At 43.8% G+C, this 16,756-nt stretch overlaps 1 protein-coding gene across 3 annotated transcripts in view; it reads left to right on the top strand.

Moving 5' to 3' along the window:
* The window catches only part of lmf1 (lipase maturation factor 1), a 662,806-nt gene extending 647,936 nt beyond the window's left edge, over positions 1-14,870 (top strand). For all 3 annotated transcript variants that reach the window (XM_041206706.1, XM_041206707.1, XM_041206709.1), the window contains one exon: positions 14,408-14,870. In XM_041206706.1, coding sequence (XP_041062640.1) covers positions 14,408-14,582 — 175 coding nt within the window. In that variant the 3' untranslated portion in view covers positions 14,583-14,870. The remainder of the gene's footprint in view (positions 1-14,407) is intronic.
* The last annotated feature ends 1,886 nt before the right edge of the window (positions 14,871-16,756 follow it).

Genomic DNA, 16,756 nt, shown 5'->3' on the forward strand with positions numbered 1-16,756 from the left:
GTAAATTATTGGCAGGTGTTCTGAGAGATCGGATATATAATTATTTAGACAGCCAAGGGCTGATTAAGGAAAGTCAGCATGGCTTTGTGCGTGGTAGGTCGTGTTTAACGAGCCTTGTAGAGTTTTTCGAGGAGGTTACCAAGAAAGTAGATGAAGGAAAGGCTGTGGATGTTGTCTACATGGACTTTAGTAAGGCCTTTGACAAGGTCCCACTTGGGAGGTTAGTTCAGAAGCTTCAGACACTTGGTAACTATGGAGAGGTTGTAAACTGGATTCGAAATTGGCTGTGTGGGAGAAGACAGAGAGTGGTAGTGGATGATTGCTTCTCAGACTGGAGGTCTGTGACTAGTGGTGTGCCCCAGGGATCTGTGCTGGGACCATTGTTGTTTGTTGTCTATATCAGTGATTTGGATGATAATGTGGTGAATTGGATCAGCAAGTTTGCTGATGCCACTAAGATTGGAGGCGTTGTGGACAGCAAGGAAGGCTTTCAAAGTTTGCAGAGAGATCTGGAAAAATGGGCCAGAAAATAGCAGATGGAATTTAATGCGGAAAAGTGTGAGGTGTTACATTTTGGAAGGTCAAACCAAGGTAGGACATACACAGTAAATGGTAGGACACTGAGGAGTGCGGAGAAACAAAGGGATCTGGGAGTTAAGATACATAATTCCCTGAAAGTGGTGTCACAGGTAGACAAGGTTATAAAGAAAGCTTTTGGCATACTGGCCTTCATAAATCAAAGTATTGCGTATAGGAGTTGGGATGTTATGGTGAGGTTGTATAAGACATTGGTGAGGCCAACTTTGGAGTATTGTGTGCAGTTCTGGTCGGAAGGATATCAGTAAGATTGAGAGAGTGCAGAGAAGATTTACTAGGCTGGTGCCAGGTTTTAAGGAGTTGAGTTACAGGGAAAGATTAAACAGGTTAGGACTTTATTCCTTGGAGCGTAGAAGAATGAAGGGAGATATGACAGAAGTTTACAAAATTATGAGGGGTATAGACAGAGTAAATGCGAGTAGGCTCTTTCCACTTAGATTAGGAGAAATAAACACGAGAAGACATGGCTTTAGGGTGAAAGGGGAAAGGTTTAGGGGGAACATTAGGGGGAACTTCTTCACTCAGAGAGTGGTGAGAGTGTGGAATGAGCTACCATCTGACGTGGTAAATGCGGGCTCACTCTTAAGTTTTAAGAATAAATTAGATACATGGATGGGAGAGGTCTGGAGGGTTATGGACTAGGTGCAGATCAATTGGACTAGCGGAATAATATTTCGGCACAGACTAGGAGGGCCGAATGGCCTGTTTTCTGTGCTGTAGTGTTCTATGGTTCTATGTGTGCCGCACCACATCATAGGAGCTAACACTCTCGGCCACCTGCTCCCATGCATGTTTGGTCAGGTGAGGGGGGGGGCGGGGGCATCCTCCTCCGTCCCATAGAAACAAAGAAAATAGGAGCAGGAGTAGACCATTTGGCCCTTTGAGCCTGCTCCGCCATTCATTATGATCATGGCTGATCATCCAACTCAATAGCTTGCTCCTGCTTTCTCCCCATATCCTTTGATCCCTTTTGCACCCAAGAGCTATATCTAACTCTTTCTTGAAAACCTGCAATGTTTTGGCCTCAACTACTTTCTGTGGTAGCGAATTCCACAGGCTCACCACTCTCTGGGTGAAGAAATTTCTCTTCATCTCAGTCTTAAATGATCTACCCAGTATCCTCAGACTGTGACCTCTGGTTCTGGACTCCCCTACCATCAGGAACATCCTTCTTGCATCTACCCTGTCCAGTCCAGTTAGAATTTTATAGGTTTCTATGAGACCCCCCCTCTTCATTCTTCTGAACTCCAGCGAATATAATCCTAACCGACTCAATTTCTCCTCATATGTCAGTCCTGCCATCCCAGGAATTAGTCTGGTAAACCTTCACTGCACTCCCTCTATAGCAAGAACATCCTTCCTCAGACAAGAAGACCTAAACTGCACACAATAATCCAGGTGTGGTTTCACCAAGGCCCTGTATAATTGTAGCAAGACATCCCTGCTCCTGTACTCGAATCCTCTCGCTTTGAAAGCCAACATACCATTTGCCTTCTTTACCGTCCCTTGGAAGAAGGACCTCCTGCCACGCAGCCACCTCCTCCAGGAGGACAGCTAGGCACTCGTCTGAAAACTGAGGGGTACACTGCCCTGCTGGCCTACCCTCCAGCTTGGCCTGCCTCGATGGCCTACCCTCCGGACTGGCCTGCCCCGATGGCTTATCCTCCGGACTTGCGTCACCTCCATTGCCCCCTTGCAGAGCCTTTCGCCCAGCCATTGTAAGCAGTCTTTCCAAGGCTGCCAGGCCTTCCTTTATATAGGCCCCCAGGTCGCCATTGGACCCGGCGGGCTGAGCGCACCCGCCACAGCCCGCCCATTCCTGCTAAGCATGGGAGTTATGAAGGATGCTGGGAGGGCCTTAATTGCCCTGCCCGCGTAAAATGGCGGTGCGGACCTGATCATGGCTGGCGAGCGGGTCCACGCCCACCTGCTCCTGCTCGGCCTGCCAAACATGGGGAAAATTCTCCCCATGGAGTTCAAGTACCAAACTGAACTAGTTAATTCTAGTTTGACTTATATACATACATGCATAAATGGCCACAAGAGGCTGCTATTACATTCCCCTCTCCTTAATGAAAAAAATTACACAATGTTCAAAATTCTATACAACTTATATACAGTTCTTATTTTTCATTTATTTGCAAATCCAATATAACCATGCATGTATAAAGTTGGCAAAAAATCTTAACCACGCATGTATGAAGTTGGCAAAAAAAGGGTTGATCCTGAGACGTTTGGGAGCATTTTAGAATTCTGCAAAGGAGGGCCAAGAGAAAGGTTAATGAAAGAAAAATAGAATATGAGAGTAAACTAGCAAGAAACATAAAAATGACTGTGAAAGCTTCTATGGGTATGTAAAAAGGAAAAGATCAGCAAAAACAAACATGGGTCCATTACAAGCAGAGTCAGGAACATTTATAATGGGGGATAAGGAAATGGCAGAGAAACTAAACAAATATTTTGCATCTGTCTTCACAGAGGAAAATAGTAAAAAAACCTCCCAGAAATAATGGAGAATCAAGGCACTAGTGTAAATAAGGAACTGCAGGGTGTTAATATTAGTTTTAAAAAAATACCAGAGAAATTAAGGGGACTTAAAAGTAGATAAAACCCCTGGACCTGATGATCTACGTCCCAGAGTATTGAGAGAGGTGGCTGAAGAGGTAATAGATGCATTGGTGGTCATCTTTCAAAATTCTGCAGACTCTCAAATGGCTTCTGCAGATTGGGAGGTGGCAAAGAGAGAAAACGGGAAACTACAGACCTTTTAGTCTAAGATCAATAGGAGGAAAAATGCGCGAATGTATAATAAAGGATATGATAACAGGACACTTAGAAAATAATTATCAGATTGGTCAGAGTCAACATAGTTTTATAAAAGGAAATCATGTTTAACAAACCTGTTGGGGTTTTTTGAGGATGTAACTAGCAGAATAGATAAGGGGAAACCTTTGGATGTGGTATGTTTAGATTTTCAGAAAGTTTTTGATAAGGTCCCACACAAGAGGTTAGATAATAAAATTATAGCACATGGAGTTCGGGGGGAATATACTGGCACGAATTGAGAACTGGTTAACAGACAGAAAACATAGAGTAGGAATAAATGGATCATTTGCAGATTTCCAGGCTGTGACTAGCGGGGTAGCGCAAGGATCAGTGCTTGGGCCCCAGTTATTATATATATCAATAATTTGGATGTGGGAATTAAGTTTAATATTTCCAAGTTTGCAGATGACACAAAACTAGATGTAAGTATGAGTTGTGAGGAGGATACAAAGACGCTTCAAGATTTAGACAGGCTAAGTGATTGGGCAAAGATTTTCAGATGGAATACAATGTGGAGAAATGTGAGGTTGTTCACTTTGGTAGGAACGATCGAAATACAGAGTATTTCTTTATTGGTGAGGGGATGGGAAGTGTTAAACTTCTGAGGGACTTGGGGGTGACTTTGTTCATGAGTCACTGAAAGCTAACCAGCATGTCTTTTGGCTTAACAGGGGCAAGCAAAATCTTGAGCATTTCATACACTTTTGGACCTGCTTCCACCAAAAATATTGCCCATTTCCTTTCTTCCACTGTCTGATTAACAACTGGATTATCAGGATCTTCAATGATATTATTAGCAGTAATAAACATCTCAGAGCTGCTCCACATACGGTCAGAAAAACACTCGGTCACAGCTATACTCTCCCAGATGCCCAGTAACACCTGCTGATGCAGCCATCTTTGTAGGTCAGTCCACCCACGTGGACAAACAGCCTTTTCCCCAAGACCAGATTTTTCATTTTTTTCAAAAAAACCTCAGTTCTTCTGCTGCTTTGCTGGAAACTTCTCAGTTATGATGTGGCAGATGATGTGTGCCAGGCAGATCAAATCCATGAGGGAAACATGATTGCTTTATCACAATGGTTTTGCAATTTGTATTTATTTTGAGATGCATGCACTGAATTCAGAAGTAATAAGTCCACCAAGACTTTTAGAGACTTCTTTTAAAAAACTAAATTAAAATATCCATTAACAAAAAAGATTTCAAGCACATATGTAGGACTACAAATTATTACTATAATAACTCCTAAAATTCCTAATTAACCTGACTCCCAGTTACAACTCCCTTTAAGGCAACGGTCCAAAAATAAGATATTTAGATTTTAAACAGATCCAGCAAATTAACACAATACCCTGGACAGTGGAATCCCAAATGACTTTGCGCCTGCTCCAGTTTCTGTAGACAGCAGGCTTATGCACAGATGCTGGAGGCTTCATTAAGGCTACTTTGCACACTTCTGTTAGATCTCACAATGCCTTCTCCTGACACACAGCCTCATTCTCCTTTATGTATGTTTCTCCTTTTTTAATGTGTACATTCCATTGTTTACATATGTCTTTGGAACTTTACCTTTCTCATAGTATAAATCTTTTCATGTTGCCAATATTCTCATTAACCTCTTTGAAATTCAAGCCTCCTTTCATCTAACTAAAAATGTAAATTCGTTTCACACCTTACACACTAAGACCCCAACCATGTGTAGCTACTTAGCATTTTAAAGACACTTCTACACTTATTTCTTTTGATGACTTCAACTTGCAGTGTGTTGGCTACAAAATGTATTTAAACCACACACACACAGAAAAACATAATCCCCCATAAACCTACTTTACAATAAACCAGAAAAATATTATGAAAATTATTCTACTCTCATGACATTCTCCACTCCAAATTTGTTCGGCTAGGGAAATCCACAATTCCATCTTGTTGCCAGACTGTGATGTCTTTGCAGAGCAAAAAGAAACTGGTGCGTGTGCATGGAGCTCAGGTACCCAACTGAACTGGTTTCTTCCGGTTTGACTTCTATACATACATACACAAATGGCCACAAGCGAGTGCTATTATAGTGCCCTTGTCTGTTCTTGCCTGTAATGTGACTCCAGTCTACACCAACATGGTTGACTCCAAACTACCCTCTGAAGAGGCTTAGTAAGCCATTCAATTGTCTTAAGCCCTCTTCATCAGCATCTTCTAAGGGCACTTGGAATGGGCAATAAATGCCAGCTTTGCCAGTGAGAATGAATGCAGAAAAGACCATACTTTACTTACAAGCCTAGGTTCTCAAAGTAGAACAGTGAGAATGGCTCAACAACACTACGTGCTGTAGGTTCTGTGAAGTGAATGACTGTGATCTAGGCTAGACCTTCAGCCAGTCAATCTCTTACTTAAAGAAACATAAATATTTAGAATCATTTAGCAACCAGATGAACAGAGGCAAAAATAAATCTGTGCCAGCTTTTTGGGAGAGAGTTCAAGGTTTCTGCTACCCTTTGCATGAAGTGCTACTTGACATCAACCTAGCTGTAATTGTGCTCTCCTGTTCTGGACTCCCCCAACATCTCAATTAGATCACCCCTCAATCTTCCATTCTCAAGGGAATGTAAATCCAATCTAGAAACCTGCTCTCATAATTTAACTTTTTTATCCCCGGTATCATTCTGGTGAATCTGTGTGGCACTCCCTCCAAAGGCAATTAAGTGCCACCATGGGAGAGTTAATATTGCTGGAGGGGCAAGCTTTAATGTTACGCAGAGTCACAATAAGTGACTAGCCTTTCAAGACTTGGAAAAGAATAACTATGAAGCTTCAGTGTTGGAATTATGCAGGTGTTGGGTGAATGAACTATTTTCCCTCCTTTAATAGAAAACAAAATGTAAATCAATAATACTTTTGGAATAACAGATTACTGTAACTTTGTCATGAATCACAGCTATATATAATGTACCCCCCGGGTTGGAACATTCACTTTATTTGTTAAATGAAATGAATCATATCTGACTCAGAATGAAATAATTGCCAATAAATTCAAGTTCTGCTCCAAAATTGTAGCCCTGGCACTACTGGACTAGTTACTGACTGTTGCATGCAGATTTATGTGTAAGGTACATTTGCCCACTGGTGATATATAGTGGAGATCTGGAGTTTTCTGGCAAAGGTTCATGAACGTTTTTGTTGACTTTGTTTAGGTGACAGCCATAGCTCAGTGGGTAGCATTCTTGCCTCTGAATCAGAGATTATGGGTTCAAGTCCCATTCTAGAGGCTCAAGCACACAGACCAGGCTCAAACTCCATTGCAGTACTGAGGGTTGTTGCACTATTGGAGGTGCCACATCTTTTGGATTTGACGTTAAATTGAAGCCCCATCTGCCCTCTCGAATGGACATAAAAGATCCCATGACATTTTTTCAAAGAAGTGTGGCAGGAATTCTCCCCAGTGTTCTGGCCAACATTTAACTCTCAAGCAACATCACAAAAACGGCTGATTATTTGGTCATTATCACATTGATTTTTGTGGAGCTCATGAAAGATGCTATATAAATGTAAGTCTTTCTGTCCCTCTGTCTGTCCCTCTCCTCCATCCTGCCTGTCTGGGCCACATCATTCTTAGTCCAGAAAAGTAACATGTTGGCACCCAACAGATACCCCCATGGATGCCTTCAGTGTAATTCCTGTGCTGACTCACCAGGAGGTGCCTGAACAGAATCGGGGAAGCACCCTTCCCCCAACCTTCCGACTGTGACCTGACCAATGCAGAGACCAAGGTGTCTTGTGAAATCTCACTGCGACAGAGAGAGAACACACCACTGTTACTAGGCATCTACCTTCCCCCAAAGGCACTCCAGTCCTGGCAGATAGATTTGTGTGACAAACTGCTCAGGACTTGAATATTAATGGGGGGAATTCTGACTTGGTGATCACCAGATATCAAGCCTTCAGTTTTAATGAGCCCAAACTGCCAGGTGCACTGTAGGATTTATCTAAACCATAGTAAAGATTAACCTGGCATTTGCCCATGTCATAACAAAATGAAGATAAAACTTTCTGTTCATTAAGTGTTACTTCACTTCTGGTTAGTCCACGATAAGGATAGAATATTGCTGACTTTCAAATCCTTTTTTAAACAAAACAAAATCTTCAAAATGATTAAAAGCCGCAGTCCCCTTTCTTCAGGCATTTGTAGGATTACAAGTAAACTGCCTAACAGTGTGAAGGTGAACTTTCTGCTATTTAACCTCCTAAGCTATCCTTTCTGGTGCTCCCTTTCCTTTAAGTGAGCTTTAAAAAAAGAATCAACTTGCATATATGGAAACCACCCAATGGCGGCGCATCTGGAACTGAAATCAGTTTTTTAAACTTCCCTTTGAAACGAAGTTTTGCTGTCTTCAAGGGCCACTGTCTTCATTAAAATGTGTTTGGGAACTCCTGCTTTTTTAGTTGTTTGCTGAGGGAGAGTAATAGTATACCTGGTATGTGTCTGTAAACAGATTTTAAAAAGGTTTGTCAAACCTTTTCTTCCATGAAGATGAAACCTGTTTTTTTTTAAATCTCTTTCTCCTAGTTCCCTCATTTTGTCCTGTCATTGCTTGAAGACTCTGACTTTTGCTGAAGTTCGCCTCTTGTACTTCTAGCCTGGGTGCCCATTTTCTATGTATTAGCCTCTCCCACCGAGTGTTAGCATGCTATTTGACCACTGCATGCAGCAAAGCCCACACCAGTCTTCTATACGATCCAGCAGGGATCATTGAATAATGATTGGTGGCATGAACACTGGCAGGTTTCCTACTCACAGGAGTTCCATAGAGAGATAAAGCCTTCATGCAATGACAGGACAAAATGGGGCAACAAGGAGAAAGATTCAGTAGCTCACCTAAATGATTATTAAAACATATGAGATCCTTAGGCATAGGGTACAAAAGTCAGGAAGTTGTGCTAAATCCATATAGACTATCTGTTCGACCCCAGCAATATCGTATCCAATTCTGGGCTTTAAGAAGGATGTTGAAGGCTTTGTAGAGCATATAGAAGAGATTTACAAGAATGGTCCATGGATGAGAGATTACAGTTACACGCATAGACCGGAGAAGCTGGTGTTGTTCTCCTTGGAGCAGAGAATGCAATGAGGAGATTTGACTGAGGTGTTTAAAATCGTGAAGGGTTTAGATAGAGTAAACAAAGAGAAACTATGCCCTCTGGCTGAAGGTTTGATAAATGAGAGAGCACAGATTTAAGGTGATTGGCAAAAGAATCAGAGACCACATGAATAAAAACTTTTTTTTTACATGAGTGGTAAGGATTTGGAATCTGCTGCCTGATAGGGTGGGTGGTGATTACAGATTCAATAATAACCTTCAAAAGGGAATTGGATGAATACTTTAAGTAGGAAGTGTTACAGGGAAATGGGAGAGTGAAGGAGTAGAACTAACTGGAATGTTCTGCAAAGGAATTAGATCAGACTTGATGGGTCAACTAGCTTCCTTCTGTGCTGTACTTATGGTTCCAAATGCTTAGCCAGGCTGGTGATCTGAAGGGCCACCCCACACATGATTGGGCTCAATGAATTTCAACCACCACACTTTCAATACTTTAGCTGTTATCAATGTTGTTACTGTCCAGTGGTACACATGGCCAGTGTCTGCAGCAGCATATCAGTGAACTGAGCACATTGATTTTGCAAGGACGCATGTATGTCCAAAATTGGAAAAGCAAATTGTTTTTGTCTTTTTATTTCTATGAAAATAAATCTGTGGAATAATTTCCTCTCCAGTAATCCCACAATTGTATGAGCGTTGTTAAATTTTGCAAGGTCATTGTAGTGGTTTATAAGGGGCAATTAACTCTTCCAATAACCTAAGCACAGGCTTCAACCAAATGCTGTCTCATCATGTGCTAATGATAGTAAGGGTGGGAGGGTTATGAGCTCCAGCTAATTTCCCTCCAGTCCCATCTTTGCACTGTCAGTGGAGATGAAGACAAGAAAGGAGAGGTAGGAGAGGGATTTTTTTCTGGTTGTGAGGTAGGAGCGCTCCCAATCCTGCTATTGGGCTCTCTTAGAACCTGTCATCTAAGAACAAGTTACATTTACATAGCATCTTTAAAGTAATAAAAATACATCAAGCCACTTCACAGGAACATTATTAGATAAAACATGTCACTGAGTCACATAAAGAGATGATAGGACAGCTTGGTCAAAGAGGTCGGTTTGAAAGAGCTTTAGAATTTCCCCTGTAAACCTTTCCAGATGCTCCTTTAAAGTTATCTTTTTGATAATGTTTTTGTCACCTGTCTTGGTATTTCACATGGCTTGGTGTGAAATTATTTTTGACAACTCTCCTCTTAAGCACCTTGGAAGATATTAAGACATTAAAAGCTAAGTTGCCATTGAAAAAGGGGGAGAAGATTATGGATGGAATTCTAATGTTTGGAACCTAGACAGCTAAAGGCATGGCCCGGAATGGTGGGGCAGAGGAATTGAGGGATATCTAGGCCAGCACATGACGAATGACCATTTTGCATGGGGTCTCTGAATAAGACTGAAACCTGTCAGAAGTCGCCACTTTCAAGAAGAGAGCAAAGTGGAAAACAAAGCATTTCTCATTAAATTCCTCACTAAGTTATATCTCAACCCATAACTCTGGGAGCAGGAACAGCAACCAACTTAGTAAACTTTAAGGCGTTTCTGAATCCATTGTGGATTTAAAGGATGGCCACTTGAATCAACCCTTTCAGTTACTCTCCATTTGCTGCCAAATAGAAAGCTTCTTAATAAAAAGAATGAAGTTAAAAGAAACAAATGTGTTCTGATATGGTAGCAAAGTTCAAGGCAGCAGAGGTTAGTGATAACTTCCACTCGCATGTTACTGGATTGCTAATGATGTTTACGCTAATCCCCAGAATTCTGAAGATTTAATTATAAAATTTTTTAAAACAACTCATTATTTTTAAAGTAATCTTTAGCATTATCTGTTGTGATTTCCATGTATTGTAAACCACACATGATTCAGGGACGAATGATTTGCAAGATTCACTAACATGAATCACATCTCACAGTCGGCCATTCATGTTTGCACTTAGGGTTAGGCCTGTGCTGTTCCTAACTAACTTTTTAACTTCCAGTTGTTGGGAAACTGTGTTTCAGTTGCAACCAAATAAAAAGATTGAAATCACCATCCCATCCCATCCCTGCCCCCACCCAGTGGTTTAATCGGTAAATGGACTAACCTGTGTGGTACTTCTTTTTATTCATTAATGGGATGTAGGCATTGCTGGCAAGCCCAGTGCTTATTGCCCACCCTAATTACCCTGGAGAAGGTGATGGTGAGCTTCCTTCTTGAACTGCAGCAGTCCCTGTATTATAGGTACACCCACAGTGCTATTAGGGAGAGAGTTCCAGGTGAAGCCATGGAAAACGAGGAGGGCCCAGGTCTGATGATAAGTGGATCTGAGAAGGACAGTAAAAAGAAAGACTTGTCTTTCACAACCTCAGAATGTCCCAAAGCCCTTTCTAGCTAATAAAGCAAATGTGGCAGCCAATTTGTATACAGCAAGGTCCTACAAACAACATGAAAATGGCCAATGATCTGATTTAGTGATATTGATTGAGAAATAAATATTAGCCAGAACAGTGCAGGGGTGGGGGAGGAGGAGGTCCCCTACTTCTCTTCGAATAGCATGACTGGATCTTTTACATCCACCTGAGAGGGTAGATAGGACCCCGTTTATTACCTCATCTAAAAAATAGTGCCTTAGCCAGTAAAGTGCTCCCTCAGCACTGCACTAGAGTGATAGCCTGAATTTTGTGCTGTATGACCTAAACTAGGATTTGAACCAAAGACCTTTCGACTGAGAGGTCAGAGTGCCACCAACTCAGCCAGGGCCAACACCAGAATCATAACTATAGTGATCCTGAGCTCCCAAAGATGAAAACCCATCCCCTCCAAGCTCCAGGCTTTATCCAAAAGCTGTATCTAAAGATGAAGCAATGGCTAGGGTGTCCCATGCTGGGCTTTAAAAGTGATGGAAAAGGAACTCTGCGATAGGTAAGGGGCTCCACAGTTTAATGTCCTTGGAAAGTATGAACTTGACTAGGAGATGGCATGATTTTTCTAAGAAAGCACTTCTTCATAAAAAGAGTAGTGGAAATCTGGAACTCTCTCCAGCAAGAAGCTGTTGAGACTGAGTGGAGGGGTGGGGGACTGGGGGGAGTCAGTTGAAAACTGAGATTGATAGATTTTTGTTGGGCAAGCATATTAAGGGTAATGGAACCAAGGTGGGCAGATAAAGTTACAATAGATGCCAGCTATGATCCAATTGAATGGCAGAACAAGTTAAAAGGGCTGAATTGACCCTTCTGTTCCTATGCTCTTCCTATGCTCCTGAAGGAGGAAGAGTACATAAAGACAAGCAGTGACCACAGTGATGATAAGTGAAGTGAAATGAAGTGAGAGAAGGATTTTCTTTGTAATGGACAGGAGGAGGGTCTGTTTAAACAGCACTAATCTTTCTTCTCACCACCCATTTATAAACAGAAGGTGTTTTACTTTGTTTCCTTTTTAATAAGATGTGACGTATTTCCCAACCCCTCGTTTTTTGTGTGATCCAATTTCTACTATTAGCCCTACAGCAAACGCAAGGTAGGATGAACTCAAAAGGTTAGTTTATTGCACAGATTCAAAGACAGTGAAAAGGATGTCTGCAATATATCTGTCCGTGCACATACAGTAAAAGGAGGGATAGAGGAAAGGTTTTACAGTACAGAGATCACAAAAAAAAATATTGATTCATGTGAGGTCCAGAGTTCAGAATTAAAGTCCCAGGAGGAATTCCTTCATGGAGTGCGGCGGACTGAAAACTGTTGGCGTAAAATTCACTGTTTCAGTGATAGCGACTTCACAAGATGAAATAGGCACACAGAGATTGAGTTTGTAGGGGATGATTCAGAACTTTCAGCAGAGGCAGGGTAGATGGGGCCAGTTGTCCAACCTGGCCAGGACTCCTGTGTGGACTGCTAGTCAGATGTTAAAACAGCAGACTGGATTTGTGATCATGTGACCTTACCTCTCAACAATATCTTGAACAAAGGGCATTTATCCAGTGCCTGGAAATTGGCTTTGTGTTCAAGGCTGATAACATCTCAACCACTATTGGTTGAAAGAGGTGCTATTTGTTGAGGGTCTGGTGTTTGGGAAGTCATTATCTCCACAGACTCTCTGACTCCACTGGCAGTCCTGGTTTATCAAATACAAATGGCCTTCTTGTGAGATCCTATTGAAGTTGGACTCTGCAGTCCCCAGGTGGTCTGTTAGTAGCTCTTGAGGCCTGACATTTCTGAAACTGCAAAGTTTCTTCTTTTGTTCTGGTGACTCAGATAATAACTCACAGCCAGAGGGTCAGCCATCTTAATGCTTTTTGTTCAGCAAAGGCCTAGTTTAAAATTAAGAAGTAGCAATAAAAATATATAGTGTTAGGGTTCTGTTCCGTCACACTACAAATGATTGCTTTCTTGGAGCCTGGTCTGGACAGTGGGCAATTGCTGAAAGAACCTCACCAAATATGGGAGCAACATTCAAGTTTTGAAGAGGTTTGGCGAGTCCTTTTTATTTCTCAACTCCTCAAATTTAGAAAGTAACTCTGTCTCCATCACTAATTAGCAAATGGGTTAGTCCGGGGGCATGCAGATGACAACTTTGTACTCAGACTTGAACAACTAAGCAGGAGTATCACTGCGCTGGAGGCTAGACTGAATAGCATTTAGTGGTAACACTGTTAGTTCCAAACAAAGGTTTAATTCCAGCGGTGTGATATCAGTTTAGAAAACATTAAGATATTCATATAAAATTCCTCTGCCTGCTATTTTAGCCTGGTTTAATTTTTATGGGTTAGAATTATATTTCCCGTGCATGTGTATATATACATAATATATAAAAAACTATATATAGTGTCAATATTCCCATATATTTCCATATTTCCTGTATCCATATATCCCACATACATATATGTACATGTGTGTGTGTGATACAGAACAAATATATATAGGTCCTACATCACATATGGCCTGACCGTTTGCAATCATTATATTCTTTGTCTTTCTATTCTATGTCTTCAACCATACTGTAGAAGTAGCCCTTGCTATACACTTTCTATCCACCGCTTCTGTTGAGATTACCTTTCTTAAGATGCATTTCAATTCTTTTCTGTTAAGTGCAGTTATCCTTTTGAGAATTATAATGTGATTCTCATTCAGGCATTCTCTCACTAACTGTTTCACACACAGCCACCCTGGGGCACAGTTCCACAGGTGCACCCAATCTTCCTATCCTTTGACAAATTGGCCATTTTTAATTGTGTTTCAAGAGCACTGGTGCCCTATTCAACTTGGAGAAACAGCACAGTTGAGCCTGATTGTGTCTTTGATACCATCCACACATCCGCAAATTTAAGTCACTAGGTAAGTCAGCTTCTGATTGAGTCACAGCTGACATCTAAAAAAAGAAAACAATGTTAGACACTTTCAGTACAGTAGTGAGGAATGCTGCACTATCGGAGGTGCCTGCTTTCAGATATGAGGGGAAAACCAAGGCCCCATCTGCCCTCTCAAGTGGTCATAAAAGAACCCATGACGTATTTTGAGGAACTTTTTTTGAGGAGTTCTCCCTGGTGTGCTGGCCAATGTTCATCCCTCAACCGGCACCTCTAAATAGGATTATCTGATCAGTATCACATTGCTGTTTGTGGGAGCTTACTGTGTGCAAATTAGCTGCCTAGTTTCCTACACTGCAACAGTGGCTACACTTTAAAGAAATATAAAATTGGATGTAAAGTGCTTTGGAACACCTTGGCACTGTGAAAGGTGCTATATAAATGTGAGTCAGTTAGTTTCTTTCTCCTCCTCAGCCAGGCCATCCCATTGGTGTTGAATTTGGTGCATTTTCATGCATGGGTGGTCCAATATCCAGTCATGATAACACAAACTGTTTTTGTCGACAGGTGGATAAGGGGTGAACACTATCTCTACAAATTCAGCAGGCCCAGTGGCAACCATGCTGCGGAGGGTAAGTGGTGGATTCGGAAACGGATTGGCACTTATTTCCCCCCTGTCAATGTGAAGGGGTTGAAGAAGTATTTTAAGGAGCGTGACTGGCCAATTCATGAGACCCAATAAGTGAGATATTTCCTCCGGGAGAACAACTGGCTTCCAGCAAGAATGCATTAATGGTACCTCAGGACTGCAAACATGTCACCTCATTATATGAAGCACGTTGATTAATGTACAATTGACAGATGCAACATGACTGTAATTATCAACAATGCTAACAATTTGACCTCTAGCCTTACGGAGTAAACAATGTACTTTAATTGAAAGTGGGACTCAATTTCAAAACTTGTGATGTTATTTCAAGTGAATTTCTGACCTATTTTCAGTCTCATTATATCCAACTTTTCCAAGTTTTAACAGATTTTTTTGTGATTCTTTCCTGGAGATGTCTTTGTAATTCAGACCCATTACAGTACTTGCTTTCACTGTGTGCAGCTCCTGCCTCAAAGGTTAGGTATGCAACAAGAGGAAGAAATTGCTGTTGGCAAGATGCTTAGTGTACTGGAAGAACTTTACATAACGTTCTAGTGCTGGGATCAAAGAAGGCTATGACTCCCCATACGCCAATCATTTAGAGCTCAGTCAACGAGGCTTCCTGCCCCATGAACATCTGCCCACCTGCCTTCAGCCTCCCCGCTTAGCCTGCTGGTCTGTGCGGATTCCCGCTTAGCCTGCTGGTCTGTGCGGATTCCCGCTTAGCCTGCTGGTCTGTGCGGATTCCCGCTTAGCCTGCTGGTCTGTGCGGATTCCCGCTTGGTCTGATGGTCTGTGCGGTTCCCAGCTCGGCCTGCTGGTCTGTGCGGTTCCCCACCCGGTCTGTGCGGTTCCCCGCCTGGCCTGCTGGTCTGTGCAGTTCCCCACCCGGTCTGTGCGGTTCCCTGCCTGGCCTGCTGGTCTGTGCGTTTCCCCGCCCGGTCTGTCGGTCTGTGCGGTTCCCCGCTCGGTCTGTGCGGTTCCCCGCCTGGTCTGTCAGTCTGTGCGTTTCCCCGCCCGGTCTGTCAGTCTGTGCGGTTCCCCGCCTGGTCTGTCAGTCTGTGCGTTTCCCCGCCCGGTCTGTCGGTCTGTGCGGTTCCCCGCTCGGTCTGTGCTGTTCCCCGCCTGGTCTGTCAGTCTGTGCGGTTCCCTGCCCGGTCTGTGCGTTTCCCTGCCTGGTCTGTGCGGTTCCCCGCCTGGTCTGTGCGGTTCCCCGCCTGGTCTATGCGGTTCCCCACCCGGTCTGTCGGTCTGTGTGGTTCCCCGCCTGGTCTGTGCGGTTCCCCGCCTGGTCTATGCGGTTCCCCACCCAGTCTGTCGGTCTGTGTGGTTCCCCGCCTGGTCTGTGCGTTTCCCTGCCCGGTCTGTCAGTCTGTGCGGTTCCCCGCCCGGTCTGTCAGTCTGTGCGTTTCCCCGCCCGGTCTGTCGGTCTGTGTGGTTCCCTGCCTGGTCTGTGCGTTTCCCCACCCGGTCTGTCAGTCTGTGTGGTTCCCCGCCTGGTCTGTGCGTTTCCCCACCCGGTCTGTCAGTCTTTGCGGTTCCCCGCCTGTTCTGTGCGTTTCCCCGCCCGGTCTGTCAGTCTGTGCGGTTCCCCGCCCGGTCTGTCGGTCTGTGTGGTTCCCCGCCCGGTCTGTCAGTCTGTGCGGTTCCCCACCCGGTCTGTCAGTCTGGCCAGTTCCCCACCCGGTCTGTCGGTCTGTGCGGTTTCCCGCCCAGTCTGTCAGTCTGTGCAGTTCCCGGCTCGGTCTGTGCGGTTTCCCGCCCGGTCTGTCAGTCTGTGCGGTTTCCCGCCCGGTCTGTGCAGTTCCCCGCTCAATGCGGTTTCCCGCCCAGTCTGTCAGTCTGTGCGGTTTCCCGCCCGGTCTGTGCAGTTCCCCGCTCTATGCGGTTTCCCGCCCGGTCTGTCAGTCTGTGCGGTTTCCCGCCCGGTCTGTGCAGTTCCCCGCTCTATGCGGTTTCCCGCCCGGTCTGTCAGTCTGTGCGGTTTCCCGCCCGGTCTGTCGGTCTGTGCAGTTCCCCGCTCGGTCTATGCGGTTTCCCGCCCGGTCTGTCGGTCTATGCGGTTTCCCGCCTGGTCTGTCAGTCTATGCAGTTTCCCGCCCGGTCTGTCGGTCTGTGCGTTCTCCACCCGGTCTGTTAGTCTGTGCGTTCCCCACCCGGTCTGTTGGTCTGTGCAGTTCCCCACTTGGTCTGTGCATTCTCCGCCTGGTCTGTCGGTCTGTGCGGTTCTCCACCCAGCCTTCAGATAAGGATGAGCTGACATTTCC

The sequence above is a fragment of the Carcharodon carcharias genome, chromosome 15 (assembly GCF_017639515.1).
Source record: "Carcharodon carcharias isolate sCarCar2 chromosome 15, sCarCar2.pri, whole genome shotgun sequence".
In the NCBI taxonomy this organism is placed as follows: domain Eukaryota; kingdom Metazoa; phylum Chordata; class Chondrichthyes; order Lamniformes; family Lamnidae; genus Carcharodon; species Carcharodon carcharias.